The 16,851-nt window shown below is 48.0% G+C and overlaps 2 protein-coding genes across 2 annotated transcripts in view; one reads left to right on the top strand and one right to left on the bottom strand.

Annotated features, from left to right (window-relative positions):
- lhpp (phospholysine phosphohistidine inorganic pyrophosphate phosphatase) overlaps window positions 1–16,851 on the top strand; it is a 43,647-nt gene that overhangs the window by 26,446 nt on the left and 350 nt on the right. The window lies entirely within an intron of this gene.
- fam53b (family with sequence similarity 53 member B) lies at window positions 808–16,033 on the bottom strand. The gene is made up of 5 exons (XM_069713019.1): window positions 15,829–16,033; window positions 9,619–9,851; window positions 8,746–8,800; window positions 6,528–7,291; window positions 808–2,019 (listed from the first exon to the last, which is right to left on the bottom strand). Exons 2-5 carry the CDS (start codon window positions 9,706–9,708, stop codon window positions 1,666–1,668), a joined length of 1,263 nt encoding a protein of 420 aa, XP_069569120.1. The 5' UTR covers window positions 9,709–9,851; window positions 15,829–16,033; the 3' UTR covers window positions 808–1,665.

The following is a 16,851-nucleotide window of genomic DNA, read 5'->3' on the forward strand; positions in this document are numbered from 1 at the left end:
TCAATTTCCCGAAACCCGAGCAGCTAGTGCACATCACATTTTTGGGGAAACGAAAGAAGTCACCGGCAGCCGAATCCAGCGAGCACCGGCGGTACGGAGTGGCAATTTAGTCTGTTGGTTCGCCGTGCGCGAGCGGGCGCGTTGTCGTGTTGGGAGAACAAAAGTGCCTCGGCGCGGTCGAACTCGAGCGCCGACAGTCTCGACGCCGGGGGGAAGGTGGGGGGGGGGACGACGAATTCGCGGCGCACCACCCGACCGGTGTCAAAAGAAAACCCGCCCGGTTGCGGTCTCGACCCGCTGCACCTTTCTCTGGCTTCGACGGCGACGTCCCGCCCCCGCTTGAAGCGCTCGGAACAGCCGACTCGGCTCGTCGTTTTACCGCTGCGGGTTTTCCCCGAGTCTGACGCAGAATTTGATGTTCGCTCTCTGCTCAAGTTTCAGGCCCTCGTAGGGATCGCAGCTGCTCCCGGACCGGCGGGCACAAAAGCGTTTCTAACTCGGGTGCCGACGTTGTGTTCAAGCGACATAACTTTGAGTACTTTCGTACGCCGGCTAATACAGGCGTTCACTAAAAAAAAAAAAAAAAAAAAAAAAAAAAAAAAAATCCCTTCTCTGTAATCTAAAAAGTGTCCAGACGGGGCGTGAAACCACACGGCGTTCACAAGAATCTAGACCGGCTGCGGCAGTTGCGATTTCATGCCCTTAAAAAGCGATTGAGCGGCATTTTAAATTCGCTCCGTTATGTCCGATTATGCCTTAAAGTAAAAAAAAAAAAAAAACCACTTCAATAACGTGATTACAAAATGACACATTTAAAACTGTGTTTATTCATATAGAAATACGCTCATGTTTTACATCGCTTTGTAGTTACAAATCGTAAAAAGAACGAATATTAACGCTATTAGCATCACAAAGTCTTCTTCCAAACATACAGGAGCATAGATCTCAGAGGAAAGCCTGACGTTACTGTGAGAAATGTTAAGCTCTTTATACTTTTATAGGTGGTGTGTGCGTGCAGCTTGTTGCTCAGTTAAGAGTGAAACGGGGCGGGGGGGGGGGGGGGGGCCTCCGCTAACAGTAGCTCTTGAAGTAGTCTCCATCATGTACCCATGTACTGTCGAAGAACGTCAAGAGGAAAAGGGACACTCCTTCTAGTGCGGAGAATTTATACAAACCTGCTGTGAATTCTCTCCAAACTTAGTACAATTAGGGTAATCAGGGTTACAGAGAAACGCTAAAGACCCCGGTCTCCGAGCCAACGTTGATATTAATTATTATTTTTTTTTTTTTTTTATATATATTCATCACTTCTATCCCCGCCCGAATCCGTCCTCCCTGACTTCCTTGTTCTCCTGAGACACAGTTGAGACACCGCACAGTGGGGGAGTAGCATCTCAACCCCACCCACCCCCCACCACCCCACCCACTCCTCCACCCACTCCTCCCAGAATGGGCGTTTAGCACACAAGGCTCCAAAGCTTCAATCTCTCCTTGAGGGGAAAGGGAAAAAAAAAAAAAAAAAAGACAAGTGCTGGAACGCTCGCTGCATTACCTTTCCACTTGCTTTGTCCTTAAGACTATCAGTACTGTTTATTGTACCACTTGGTGATAAACGTTCAGTCCCCTAAATCAGCTCCCCCCCCCCCAGGAGGAAAGCAGTCCAGCTCAGTTCCTCTCGATTTGCTCGATGTCGAGCTCGCCTCCGAGCTGATGCGCGTCCTTCCTGCACAGCCCCGCCCACAGAGGCTCACTGTCCTTCCCATTGGTCGTTCCTGGGGTCCCGTCGCCGCGGCCCGCGGAGCTCCAATCCGCCTCCTCCGCGGCGGCGCACACGTCGCCGGTGGCTTTCTCGCCCTCGTCGGGGCGAGGCGGAGCGTCCGTCGAGCTGCGTTCGCTGGCCGGTGAGTCGTCGGCGTCGCACTGGTCGGTGCCCCCGGGGCCGAGGAGGGCCCGGCTCGACTCACGGCCGTCTTCGCCTGTGATTCCTGGGCAGCTGAGGCTGTGGAAATTCCGAAGTTTCTGTGGAGAGACGGATTTATTTATTTTTTTTCAGAACCATAAAACTCGTGTTTTCAAGGAAACAGACACGCACTTCAACAAGTCTTGTCAAATCTTTTGGTCTGGTAGGAGTCGGTCGTCTCCGCGGAGACAGCATATTTGGTTAAGAAATCAAAAACATTTCCCTCGAGTCGGACTACAAGCCATGTCCTAACTAGGACACAAACATGACTCGGGGCATCCAGCCATTTTATAAAAAATTAAAAAAATAAAACCACAAAAAAAAAAAACAATCCCTCTACTGTACTCGTGTAGCATGTGGGTGAGGGAGCGAGGTCGGCACTGCGACACCGGGGCAGCGACCGCTATAAAAAAAAAATCAAAACGTAATGAGATTCGAAGGCTGTAAAAAAAAAAACATTTTTTATTTTTTAGCCCGCTGAACAACGCTGGAGCAACTCGTGAGGAAGAGTGAGGCTGTGATCTGATCTGAGGTCCGACGGGAACCCGGGCAGCAAGTGGCCAGATACCCCGAAGGCGTACGTCGCTCGTGTCGGCCTTTTGACTCCGCTGTCCCTCCGCTGGCACTACGCGCGCGCGCGCGCGCAACGCGCACATCTGGGGAAAGCCAGAAATGTCCTCCGGGCGGCTGCACGTGCCGACGCGCTGCCGCTCGCAGGCGAGTTGTGCGACAGCTGCGCGCGCCGGAATGAGAGGCTTTGCAACGGAGGCTTATCCAATCGGTGCAGCTCATGCGGAGAAGGGCAGGACAGCTGCGTCACGCCCGACTGCGACGGCGTCGGGCCAGAAGGACGCGGGAGAATAGGGCCTCTGTGAAAACCCCTTGTCATTTGTGTGCTTACGTAACACTGAAACAAGCGCGGGACTGTTGGGGATGCAGCTCGCGGCCAAGCGCAGCAACTACGGCTTTAATTAATCAACAGATGAAAGATGAATCTGTACTTCGCGCGAAAACAATCTCTCACCTCGAGTCCAGAGCTCGCAAGCGCGGTTCGGCTCAGGAATGACGAGACACGGGGAGGCTGCGGATGTTCCTTTCAGAGAAGCCGAAATCAACAAATGTTTCTTCTTTTTTACTTCGTAAATTGATCAAAAACGTGAAGGATGCCGGTCGTCCAAAAATCTGTCGCTTCGCCAGGCGGGAAAAGCTAGAACATCAACTTTTTTTTTTGAATAGCTATGAGATCCAGAAAGGCTTCAAAAATCTTCTCTTTAGAAAGTTAGACCATATAAACGTTCTGGATTTTATTCGATAAACTACATTAAAACTGATTTCACGTCGGTCCGCTCGGCTCCATTTTCACCACGGTAGCATTCGCATGTTCAGGATCTATTTATCCAGCGAACGCTACGACGGCAGAGTAGCGAGGCGGCTGGAGCTACGCGCAAGGTCGGAGGAGAGGAAAGGTGAAAATGTAAAGTTATGATTCATGTCTTGCCAAACGGCAGCGAGAAAGGTCTCTCCCATCGGGGGAGCAGCAGATCAAACGGGGGGGGGGGGGGGGGGGGGGTGGGCCCGCTGTTGTTCTTGGCCGCGGGTCGGGCGGCTACATTTGTCAGCACCGGGCCGGCGTGTCACACTGCTGCCTTCGGCATTAGCGCTTCGGTCTCTGCGGTGAGACTTCTGGCCCGGACCATGGGACCAAACTGATAAAAGGTCGCGAGCAGTCTGGGCCGTAGCAACAAAAACAAAAACAAAAAACAAAAACAAAAACAAAACAAACAAAAAGTTCCATCGACGCTCACTAAACTTCTACCAGAGGAGCAGTTCTGCAGAGGAAATCTTCTCCCGAGAGTGTCCTCGGGCAACTTGGCGCGTCACCCGACAATTAAGGTCGCGAAGAAGTGCCGTCTGCCCCCCCCCTCCCCCCCCCACCCACCCACCCTCCCCACACACACACACACACACACACACACACACACACACACCTCCCCAACCCCTTCGCCCGCAGAACGAAACGGAGTGGAGAGCAGAAAGTCTCCTCATTCATACTGACCTTGACTCCCCCCCCCCCCCCCCCCAAATAAAAGCTGATCAATAGCTCATGAGGCCCGGTTGCGGCAGCGATCCACCCACCGAGCTGAATTTACAGAAATCAATATCTCTTTACCCGACACCCCCCCCCCCCCCCCGCGCAACGATCCATAACCTCTGCCACAGCTGCTCTACTTCCTGACATTCACGGGAGGCACAGCGAGCCACGCCGAGGGTAGCGGTTTCAACCGGAGTAAATTACACCGCCGTGGCGTGCGGAGGAGACGCACTCAGCACTGCGACCGATCTTTGAATGGTGAGGTGACTTTGAAATCCTGACGGTGCGACACGTGTGAAGCGCGATGAAGCCCTCGGGCCGAGGGACCGAGCAGGCTTACCCCCGTCGTCACAAGTGAACGTCTTTCCCACCGAGGTTTCCCGCGTCCGGACCGCTGCGCCAGCGTCAACAGACGGGTCTGGATTGGTTCCGGTCGTCGCGTCTCGAAAAGGACGCTGGCCCCTAGTTTAAATGCTGCCGGAGCAGCTTTTAACCGATCAGCGTCGGCCACTTGTAAAATACGTCAAATATTTTGCGCGCCCGAGCAGCAACCTCCGGCTGTGAAAACTTTCGCCAACTCGGAAATGCCCAAAAAAAAAATTAAAAAACTGCAGTTCCGCCGGTGGCCACTTGAGGCTCATTCCCGAAAGTGAGTCAATCCTCATAGACTCCCATGTTACAAACTTTTTGCAGAAGTGATAAACGTGTTTACAGCCTGGTACAGAAAAAAAACATTTGGGTCTCTATTGCTAATTTCAGTTTTCAGTACGCGGGTACATTTTTTTATACAACTTTGCTAATTAGGAGTGGGGCTTGTTTGAGTGACAGGTGGGTGCCGTTACAGTTGGCTAGCTGCCTGCAGGTTTCAGCGACGAGGCTTCATTCAGAGCGCCTCAGCTCACGACGCCCATTTTTGAGTTAGCCAGGAGTTAGGCTATGGTGACGGCCAGAGAAGCCTGTAACTGATCTTCAAAGCTGCTCTACGGGAAACTCCTTTCTTTTTTTTTTTTTTTTTTTTTTTGATATGGCCTAAATACGAAATATAAAAGTTTGATTTTAAACACCGATTTTGCGCTGGCTTGATATTTGCCAGCGTTGCTACACATTTCATATCGCTTCATCTAGCTCTACGACCGCCACCATTATTTGAACTACATTTTGAAGCGAACGCTCGACTTTGACGTCTTTGCCCTGAGCCACCCCACTGGTCGCTGATCGCCCTTCAGAGTGGCTGAGCCGAGCCTCGATGCAAACACGGCTTCCAGACCGTCATCACATCGAAAACTAAAGCTGTGACCGACAGTCATTTGGGAGCCATTTTCTCCGGCGTTTCCCGAAAACCAGAGTCACAAAAACTTTTTTTTTTTTTTTCTTTTGATGAATAATGAAAATCTGATTGTGATGAACATTTCTTGCGGTTTCACTACCTGTGCTGAAGATCAGTGTCACGGGGAGTTGTTTTTTTGTTTTTTTAATACGGAGAACACAATGCATGACCAGCAGGAAGGATCCAACGCTAACAATCGCAGCACCGTGCCATTTCTCTGTGAAAATATTGTCGGTTGCCTCGCCCAGAGCTGCTTTCTCCACGCTGACCTCGTCACCGTTCGGAGCGCGTGTGGCGTCTTGCTCGTCGTATCACAGCAGCGCCGTTGTTAAGACGCTGCTGCACTCTGGGTGACTTTCTCAGGAGGGGGGCCAAGTCCAGCTCGGTGTTTATGATCCGGCCCGTGTACGTGTGAAGCTTTACTACGTGTGCTCGTGGGGCAGAGAGACAAAAAACGCCCGCCAGTATGTGCAGATCAAACATTGCTGAACCGTGATCGAGTTCAGGAATGTGATCAGCACAAGCCAATCGTTTCGTAAGACCATTTCTCAGTATAAACTCACTGACCTCTTTAATTTCTGCTTTGATCAAATGATCTTCATCCAATAATGCATTTAAAACCCTTTTCTTCTTTCTCTGACATTGCAAATACACACCCACGTACTGGAATGTGACCCTGAGCAGGCCTGCATGAATGAACGATTGCCTTTAACGACAATGCCTGCAGAAACATTTTGAAGTGTGCTGAGGGAGAACAGACACAATGGCGTGACCTTCACTGGAAGTGTTTGTTTATCCAGCGTGTAAAGAGAAAACTGCCCCAACAACAGTACAACTAGATAATGTTACTGAGGCTGATGGACCTAGCAGGGCCTCCAGCTGGCACGTCCATTTCCTGGGGCTGCTGTCTCGAGCTCTGGACAGTGATTGGAGCACTGAAGAGGGCTGTGGTGAGTTTTTATGCGAGTGAACGCCACATAACACACCACTGGAAAAACTCTTCTGATAAATGACATGGCTGGCACAGGTGCAGACTTAAATATACTGTATTATCAGACTGTATCTTGAGTGTGGGACACGCGCAAACGGGCAGTTTAGCCGTATCTAATACGCCTATGCTGTGTTACTGCGTGGTTTGGTTTACAAACCTGGGTCATCTTTGCCAGATCCAACGACGGCCTCTGTTTGTGTGTGTCAGCTGGTCTCCTACGCTTCACACCGATCTTCTTGTCATTGAGGACACATGGCTGCGAGCGACTGCGAGCGAGGCCGCCCTGTCCACCGCGGCGCTCCAGCTCTGGGGTGGAGTCTGGGGAGCTGGGTGGTGAGGGTCCGCGAGGCTCGGCGAGGCAAATCTGTTCATGAGAGAGGTAGAGGGGCTGCGCCGAAGGCTCGGAGGACAGGGGCGTCGAAGAGGAGGGCGTCAGGCCGGCGAAGGCAGAAGACCGCTGGACGCGCTGGTTGTAGCAGGGCGGCTCCAGGGTGTTGGAGCGGGCGGGCAGGCTGAAGCTGGAGCTGCGCTGCATGGCCGGGAAGCCGAGCTGCGCGTTTCCGACGCTGCTACGCTGGACGCTGCCGCCGCTGTGGCACCTCCTCTTCTCCACGGCCGTCCACACGCGAGAGCCCTGGGGGCGCCAGGTGGAGCGGCAGCCACCGAGCTCGTCTGAGCAAGACAGGGACCGGCACTGTCGCTTGCTGGGGGGGGCGGTGGAGTGCGAGGACGCAGCCTCAGTCAGGCTGAGGTCCTGCAACAAGCTGGTGATTGTGCTTGAAGTAGAGCCAACATCCCAGTCCCAGTGGGCAGAGCTCCTGTGCACCTCGGGCAGGACGTCCCACAGGCTCTCCAAGCTGGTCCCAACTGGCCTCTGCTGTATGGCACAGCTGTGACCCACCTCACCCCACCGGCCGGTCTCTGCAACGAACAGACCAGATTCACTTTAACGAAGTAACGTTTTAAAAAGACGACGCTCAGCGAAGATGCCAACCCGAAATATAGAAAATAATATGTCGTCTTTTTCTACAAAATATTGCTCCTTTTGATTCCAATTTGGCTACCAACATCAGACACTAGATTTAGACTTCAAAAAACAATAAAACTTCATCGGACTGTGTCAGGGTACAGGGCGTGCAAAAAAAAAAAAAAAAAAAATATATATATATATATATATATATATATATATATATATATATCGAGAATCGGTTTCAGACGTGCGACCCTCTGAGAACCGGCTGGGAACGAGAAAAAGCTTTTAGTCCAAAATTCTGTGATCGTGAGAGTTTAACAACCCCAACATGGACAACATCCATGACAGTGCTCCGGTCTGTGTCAGCATGCCGGTCCCCAGCATGTGTACTTTGTGTTGACACCGCTCACTGCTTTGTGTAATTGGCACTAAAAATAAATCCTGTCCTCCAGGCACTGCTTCAGTCTGGGAGGACAGCTGATTGGGAAAAGGGAAGGAAGCTCAAAGTCCGACTGACTCAGCAGGCTGGGGCAAACGTCAATAACCATCGTGAACGCGGTGACTGAAGCTTATCTTCGTTTTTCGTTAACATCTACGAGAGCTGTGGATCCACTCTGCAGCAGTGCCATAGCTACTACGCCCAGAAAGCACCTGCTACTGTCACAACAGAAACTCAATTGAATTGCTGAATAGGTCAGCCAACTGAAGTGGTCGGTCAAGCTCTGAGTCAGACACTAAACGTCGAGGCCACTGCCCACGCCGGGTATGCAAGAGATCTATTCTTCTTCACTGGAGATACAAAAAAAAAAAAAAAAACAATCCCCAAAATACCACCTACAACACATGGGCAGGACAAAGAACAAAAGGCCTGCTGGTGCTGCTGCGCTCTCTGCCAAGAGCTGCCAGTCTTAGACACGCAATGCAAAGTTACTGCAAGGACAGAATACAATCATTTCTTACAGATTGTAAAGGCCATTTATCCTTACTGCAAGGTAAACATTACGTGTACGTCCCTTTGTAGTCATAATCACATTTTCAGCCTGGGGACAGCATGTCCACTGTTTTTGACGCATGCAGGAGTGCCGTGAGATAATCATGAATAAGCATGACGCTACTAGCATTCATTTAAGTTGGCAAAAACAGCTGTCGGACGGGTTTCACACAATGCCGTGTGGCCATCACTTGAACTCAGCACAAACTAAAGCGCAGCCATTCTGCTTGTAAAACCTATGAAATGTTCGCATAAACAACACCTGACATTTCCGGGCCTTAATAAGCCGCTGAGGACTATTTTTTAAGGCATTTTTTGAATAGTAAGTAGTATCGAAGCGATTTAGTCTGTGCCATAAAAGTATCAAAGTTCGGTACTGGTCCGGTATTGTGTCAGATGGCAAACTCTTACCCCTGAGTCCACAAGAGAAAAGTGCGGTCCCCTGGCTCATGGTCGGTGCCTGGAACTGTGAAAATGCAGAAAAAGATTCACTGTTAGATCGCCAGAAACCAGGAAGCCCCAGAATTTTTTTTTTTTTCTATTAATAACAAGTCAATAGATTAAAAAAAAAAAAAAAAAATGAAGGGGGGGGAGGGAGGGAGAGCTATTGGAGAGTCCGATTTTGTGCATGCATAGTTGGACTTAAGTGCAGAGAGAGTTCCACCATAAATGCCCCCGATTGACTCTCAGCCGCTGGGCATGATGACTTAATTTCACGAGACTGAGGGCAAACTCAGTCCACATTAGTGGGGGGAATTTTCTCAGTCTGTGCTGGCAGTTTCTATTGCCTGGATGCTAAATAGAAAATGAGTCAGAGTTGCTCGGCCCCGTGAAACTAAAATACTCGTATTGTCGTTTTGAGTGAAGTAAATGGAACACGGAGGATTTACAACCAAATGACAAACACCCCCGGTGACAGTCGGCAGCTATTATGATGCAATTATCAGTAATTATAGCTCATTATTCCTAATCTTAAACATCCGAACGGTTCTCCTGACATCACGTCCTGTTATTCAGTGAGGCAACACTTGTTCATCTTTCAACAAATTTGATTACGAGGGGGCCGAGAGGTACGTTTTTGCTCTCGATTCAAGTTCACAAATTAGGAAAATAAAATGTGGAGCCATAAAACTGCTGAGGAGTTAAGAGTGGCGCGCAACAATTTCCTAATTCAGAGCACCTTGACAGGCACAGTTAAAGCCTCTTGGCAAGGCGACATGTAAACACAAAATGAAACATTTCACACAGAACAAATCCGCTCGCACGTGCAGGAAATAACCTCACCGGGCCCAAGTCTGTGCGTTTGGATGTTACATCATCGGCGCCCTTCTTTTCCAGTGTTTTCTTGTAAATGATCACCATGGCAACACGCATCCTTGTTCCAAGCCGCTCCAGGAATGGCAAGTGAAGCCGGACGCCATCTTGACGGGCACGTTGCGAGCTGGCTGGTTTCTCACAAGCTTAAGGCAGCAGCCGTCGACTCCTCCAGGAATGCGCTTTCACTCCTCGGCCCGATCCTGAGCGGACACACGAAGATGAGCACGGGATTACAATTCAGTGCATTTCTGACATTCTGTCGACCATATAAGCAGAGAACAATCCAGCTGGATTGAGGAGAACAGATCCCCTGGGTGGAGGCTCCGAAACACACCATCAACGTAAAAGCAAACCCAACGCTCCCCCGAAAGGAATGAACCTCTGAAAAATCGATCACACACACCGCCCACCACCAATCAACAGATATTGGCACACCGAGCCTTCCTGAGGTGCCGTGGGCTTAATAACATCCGACCAACGCTCTCGCCTCGTTGCTGAGGCTTTGTATGAGGTAGCGTCTTACTTGGGTGTATGAGCACAGCGTGCATCGTGTTAGCATAGCATCCCGTGAATGAACAGGACACGTGGTCGGTGAAGACAAGTTTTACTATTGAGTCAGTAGACCTTTGCGCTGTTATTCCACAATGATATGCCACTTTGTGTGTACTTTAATACCACGTTAATCCAAAGTACAGCTGAGCTGGAAGGGTTTTTTTTTTTTTTTAATTTTTATATTGGGTAACAAAACTAGCTCGGCTAGAGAGCATCACAACACTCTCAAACCTGTCAAACCGATCCTCAAACATCAGCTACGTCTCTGCTGTTAGTCCATGTTTATTATGTTCTTCAAACTCAATGGGCTGACACATTTTTGACGGGACTAGAGCTTGTGATAATTGAAGAGAGGTCAGCGGTTTGGCAACATTTACTTTGATTGGCAAGGCGTCGCCTCTGCTGTCGCGCGTTAGCCTGCGAGCTGAAATAACTCGCGTATTTTCACTTCCACATGGCCTCCGCGGCGTGTCACCAAAAGTGGAACTCTATACCTTGCTATATTTATTTTTTTTGCCCGTTCATGTGGAGGAGAGAGAGCGAGTTTCCTCAAAAAGTGTTTCACACACACGGAGAGGAGTAGAGCAAAGTCAAAGTTGTGTAATTGAATCCTCAGGGGCTGGCTGGGAATAGCTGACCTTGCGGTTATCAAAACAACCCTCGTCGCATTAATGCTGCACCACGATTACAGTAAAACTGCTGATTAGCCGCAGATGTAAATCTATGTAATCATCGTGGAGGATTTTTTTTTTTTTTTTTACTAGCACCGCTTGAGGCGACGTCACAAAGTGGGCACGAGAAGGGTCGTACGACGCCGGCAGGGTCGGAGGGTGTCGAGTTTAAATGGCAGAACAACTGCAGGCAGGGAAAAGAAAACGGACAGAAACGGCCTACGTAGAACAAAAGAGCGCTCTGTGCAGAAGATGAGACACCGTGGGAAACAAAAGGGACGACATCAGAGGTTGCGTGTGGTGGGGTGGAGAGTGAGTGAGTGTGTGTGTGTGTAGGGGGGGGGGGGGGTTGCAGCATCACAAGACTCTGCAGGAGCTGACACACTGGAGGTGGTGTTTACATCCAGCATATGATTTCCATTACCAGCACTTATCACATCAAGAAAACAGCTTGAATACGAGGGTGTTTGTAGCAGAGGAGATCAAGGACGTCTGGCAGCGTAGACTCGCGGCCGGTGCGAACACGGGAGAGCAGATCAAAGCCGGACGAGGTCAGACCAGATTACACCGTGCGCGACCGTCAACCACGGAGATCTGCGTGTCACAGCAGAGATAGCTATGGATGTGCCGAGGTGGAGGAAACCGCCGTTTTGCCCTCAGTGACTCGGTGATGGGTGCAGACGGCATTGACACAGAAAGGAAAAACAAAACCGCTTCATGAGAATTTCACTGGCAAAGACGAGCGAGGCTCTTCGACATGAAGTTTACTCGCACAAAGAGGACACTAAATATAGTTTTCCTTCGATAGGAAGATGGAAAAACTGAAGTCTGGCATCCTTGAAATTATAAACAAAACCCATTACTTTTAGTTACAGAAAATTGCAACTGCATTACGTTTTTATCCCATAAATCTGAAGCGAGTGCTTTAAATGGGTTTATAACATAATTATAAACACTCCTCGGCTCCATGACATCCAGTAAGTTAAACACAGCATTATAAAAGCCTAACCCAGGCCTACAGCATTTCAAGAAACCATTCAAACCTGTGGCAGTTTGTGAATGAAAAACATGTTGCTGGTAAAGTGCAGTGCACTTTTTCTTGTACAGACAAACCTGTGAAACAAACGTTAAGGGCCAAATAAAAGCATGCTTTCCATTGCTTAGTAGGATACACCCAACCCACTCCACTCGCACTGCATTGCACAGCCAAATGAGGTGTCTAGAATTTCTGCTCAACGGGTGCCACTCCCCTTCTGATGTCGAAACCCCGAATCACCTCCATGTCGATGCGGCCTTTATCTGGAATCAGTGGGAGTCTCTGTGCCTCTGCAGCCTGATAGCGCTTTATCAGGGCTGGCGCACCAACCACCATGACAACTGAGAAGCCTAATCTCTGAGAAGGGGAAGAACGTTGCAGGACACCCGCCCCCCCCCTCCCCCTCCCTCCCCCCTCCGAACGTGGCTTTCCATCGCATGCAAACAAGCCGCTGACTGACTGCACCGAGGCCTGCAGTGACAGCAGCCGTCCCGAAACACAACAATAACACCGCCTTGGACGAGCTGATGGGACTCCACGTTTCCTTTGTGGTCACCAAGAGCCTTTCCACTGTCGCTACTTCGGGGTGTCGAGACACGAGGCGCTATTGCAGAGCATAAATGAGATGGGACAAGAGAGGAAACCACAGAGTTGGTCAGGTCAAATTGAAGCGGGGGCCTGCTTCAAAGTCAGCTCGACTTTCAAAAGCCTGCACAGACGCTGCAATATTTTCTATACAAGATCAGGCGCAGGAGTGGGTTATTGTAAGTGACACTTCTAAGACTCGCAAATTGCGGAAAAGTTGAGAGAGTACAGACACTGAGTTTTAGCCATTACAAAAAGCATCTAAACTACGGTCACCCACCCCCCCCCCCCCAAAAGCTCTTTCAAGCAATTTCAGCAGCTTTTCCATACATTGGTCTGACTGTAATCCCGCGGGTTAGGCCGCCATTACATAAGGATTTGGCAGCTTTGTGTCTGACTGACAATTAGAGCTAATACTAATCCATTTCATAGCACTTGGACAGCTGGTGGAAAGCAACACTGTTTGATGAGATTGTTCTACTTTTTATAGGCTGCTGGATAATATATGTTAACTATAAGACTATTTTACATCTATTTTTAAACCTATCAAACTTCTTTTTTTTTTCCTTTTTTTTTATCACATCTGTCATCTGGTTAAACTGATGCCAACATCAAATAGCTCAGATGTTTAGCTGATTTTCCAGACATCCTCCTTGGACATTCCTACAAGAATGGCAGTCGGATACGCGTCCTGTTCTTAACAATCCCAGGATTGTTGCCCTTTCAATAATACGAGCATCTGCCGAGCACTTGAGATGGTCCAACTTGGAACCTAACCGAGGGATTTGCGCAGCTCTTCATCGCCGCACCACTTGTGCGAAAGGAATGCCGGGTAAAGGTTTGTCTGTCCCCGTCTGCAGAAAGATTCCCTGGGGCAGAAAATATGCATGTGCCTAAAAAGCTACTTTCCCCTGAGCTGCTGCCGCTGGTGGCCTACTTCTTTTAAGTTGCATTCAAGATCCATATTTGGACTCCCGTTTGAGCCGTTTCTCATGTCACAGTGGTGGATAGAGTTTTTCATAACACCTGGCACCGAGCAGATATTTGAATGACAATCCAATTCTGCTTTTTCTGCAGCACCGTGCAGCATTTTTCACTGTGGAAATTCCAGCTTTTTCAAACCTCAAACTTTCTTTCTTGGCTTTGTCATTAATTAGGCTGCACAAAGGGCAGGTGCCACCGAGTACTGTCACGGCCGACTGGCTGAAAAGAAATTTATGAAACTCATTGTAGGGTGCAGGCTAGCCCACAGCTGTCCGCATGTTCACAGAAATTAGGGCTATGTCAAACAGGAGGCACACTCTACATTTAAAGCAGCGAGTGAATAGTCAGAAATGAGCATAGCTGGGAGGCTTCAATGGTAGTTATCAGGCTCAGTTGAGGGCCTGGGGTACAGCCAAGGTCTCACAAGCATGCAGCTGCCCACTTACCATAAACACAAAGGCTCAGCATGGCTATGCATGGCAGCCAAGGAGGCCTACGTTTTAAAGCAGGCCTGCTGTTTAATTATCTCATACATAATCACTTGCACTGTATACATTTGTCCAGAACAAGAGCTTTGTTGAGCTCTGTAATCAAGGCTTTCAGCAAACCTGTCCAAGTTGGAGAGAAATGTTGTCCACTTGAATGCTAACTCTAACAAAGTCTCTTAATTACAGAGGGCTGAAGACACAACATCCACAGCAGAATAACACTGCATGTTAATGGACCAAAATCAGAATAAGTCTAGCGGACTGAGACCCATTTCAAATCTAAAAATTCAAAATGGAGAGGATTGCGGAGTTTCACATGCAGGAATTTATCCACCCTCCACGCTGCATTTCCTCTTATTACACACGCATAAAACATGACAAAGCCATTAACAGGTAATTGAACAATGTCGTAACAGCACCTTAACATTTTGTCGAAATATTTTCAGTGATACGGACAAGAAAAGAAGACCCATCTGCTCGCTCTGACAGACAGCCTCTAATGATCTTCAGCTATAACTGTTCAACAGGTTTTTGGTTGTTTTTTTTGTTGTTGTTGCTGTTTTTTTTTTTTTTTTTTTAGATGAACTTACCAGCCCTCCAGGTGGATGCCTCTCAGTTTCAGAAGAAAAAGGCCCTGAAAACTGAGCTTGTCCAAGTAACCAGCACAAACAGTCCCCTTAAACCCCCTTTTCCAAAATCCCTCATGAAAGGGAAATGAGTTTGGCAAAGAAATTGGTGTGACGGGAGCTCACAGAACGTTACACGCAGGCTACAGAGCAAACAGGATTTTGGACTTGACAGAAAGGCCGCAAGCTGCTAATCATGAAATATGGAATGTGCATGCACAAAAAGTAAAACAATATATCTGCACTTCAACGGCGAGTCTCTTAATTTAACTACATGAAGCTTCGAGCCGCTTTAGTACTCCTGACTGTGGCCACGGGACACTCCGAGATGTTCAGGTCTGACAAGTTTTTGTGTGTATGGTCCCAACGAGCGCTTAAATTGCAGAATCTTGTCGGGCTGAGTGGCAGCCAGCCCTGAGTTCATACCTGAGGGGACGGTTGGCTAGATCAAGATAAAGACAACAGCATTCCACTGTGCAAACTGTAACAACAACAACAACAACAACAACAACAACAAAAAAGAGGGTCTATGAAAGACAAAAGGTGACATGGCCAATAAATCAGTGGGTGTGAAAATGTGTTATAAAGCAGACATTGACATTTACTGCCAACCACCTACCTATATTGTAGTTTGACAACAGAATGAGTGCATTTCAAAGCCAGCAGCGAATTCAAACAGAAGAGAGCCGGTATCTCTTTGCAAATTTAATGGGACACTTTTGTCAGTGAATCTGATTACATTTGCACTAATTGTCAAATGTCAAATAAACCCAGCACACCTATTAGGCTCCATGGAGAAACTTAGTGAGACTTTTTTTTTATTTATCAATCCTCAACATTTCATTACACCGTGTCCCTTAAATAACTGAATGGCAGTTAAAAAAAAAAAAAAAAAAAAAAAGGGACACATACAAGTAAGTTTAATAATAGTTTATGTACCAGACAAAACAAAAAGGGGCACGGCGAAGGCTGTTCTCATAAGAAAAAGTTGCTAAGCTAACTAATTGGAGCCATGTATAGTTTCTTAACGACAGCACTACTTTGCTTCTGATCACTTCTAATCGAGTTTGTCTCCGTAATCACCTTGCAGCGATTCACACACTGTACAAACGCAAAGGGAGCATCGCACTTCACGTTATGAACTTAGCTGCAGACTTCCCCAACTCCCCCCCCCCCCCCCTCCAAGTTAGCTGTCGCAGAAACTCCCAAGTATTTGACTTAAAACTACCACTCACAAGCATCACGGTGAGCGCCTCGGATCTCCCGACGACACCGGGGGCAGCCGGTTCAGTTTCGGCGGACCATGTTGAGGAGTTTAGTTTTTGAGCGAAAAAGGTCAGGACAAGGCGTCAGGCAGGAAGCAAGGCGAGCGTTTCACTTCAACGTCCTGCTCCAGGCAGCTCCTGCAAACTACAACATCAACCCCGGTTCACTACTGTCCTACAAGATTGCACGCTAATGAGGCTGTGACAACATATACGGGCGGTACCACTTTTGACAGGGGAGAGGGGTGTCCGATAAGTTATTAAACCATTGAAATCGTTCGGTTTGACTTGGATTATTTACCTACTTTGTTTTTATTTCAGCACCGTCCCCAGCTTAGATGAAGCTCGTGGCGGTGGAAAGGACAATCTGAATCTCTAACACGTCTTTCGTGTGAAAAAATCATCCCCGCGCCCACAACTAGTGGACTGATCGACCCTGCAGTAATGAAAAGTAATCACAGTTTTGAGCTGTGCATATAGACAAGGCACTTTCGCAATAGACAGTGGTGTAACGTGATAAACTATCAACTGTGTTGCTTACAGACCTACAAAAAAAAAAAAAAAAGTAAAATGGAGAAACATGTTATATACACAGCTCACGAAATGAGTTCCAGTATAACATAGGCTAGACCTAAATAAATACAATTATGACAAACAGATGTTCTTCCAGGAGCTGAATTCTGGGTTTATTATGATCGACATCACCATGTGAAATGCTATTATATTACCGTGTAGGTTTTAGTTGTTGATCTACACTCACATACTGAGCAATAATTGTAGCTGCATTTAGCTCTGTGATTTGGACTTTATCCTCTGACCACTTAAACTCAAAAAAGAAAGATTTGTGTTTAAAATCTTCTCTTTTTTATTTTTTTTTTTATTTTATTTTCCTTCATTCAAATACTTTTTGCAGATCTGGCAAATTAAAATACATTGTTTCACAAGAAAAAGAGGAACACTTTGACCCTGGTCATATTTTTGATCTTTTTAATC

The sequence above is a fragment of the Brachyistius frenatus genome, unplaced genomic scaffold (genome assembly GCF_029030835.1).
Source record: "Brachyistius frenatus isolate BFR_SWC_R1_liver_20210118 unplaced genomic scaffold, ASM2903083v1 Contig_115, whole genome shotgun sequence".
Lineage (NCBI taxonomy): Eukaryota > Metazoa > Chordata > Actinopteri > Embiotocidae > Brachyistius > Brachyistius frenatus.

Coding starts and splice junctions, on each gene's coding strand:
- fam53b (XM_069713019.1), bottom strand. CDS start 9,708: ATGCGTGTTGCCATGGTGATCATTTACAAGAAAACACTGGAAAAGAAG. Junction 8,801..9,618: donor AACGCACAGACTTGGGCCCG/GTGAGGTTATTT, acceptor GCATTTTCACAG/TTCCAGGCACCGACCATGAG. Junction 7,292..8,745: donor TTTCTCTTGTGGACTCAGGG/GTAAGAGTTTGC, acceptor TGTTCGTTGCAG/AGACCGGCCGGTGGGGTGAG.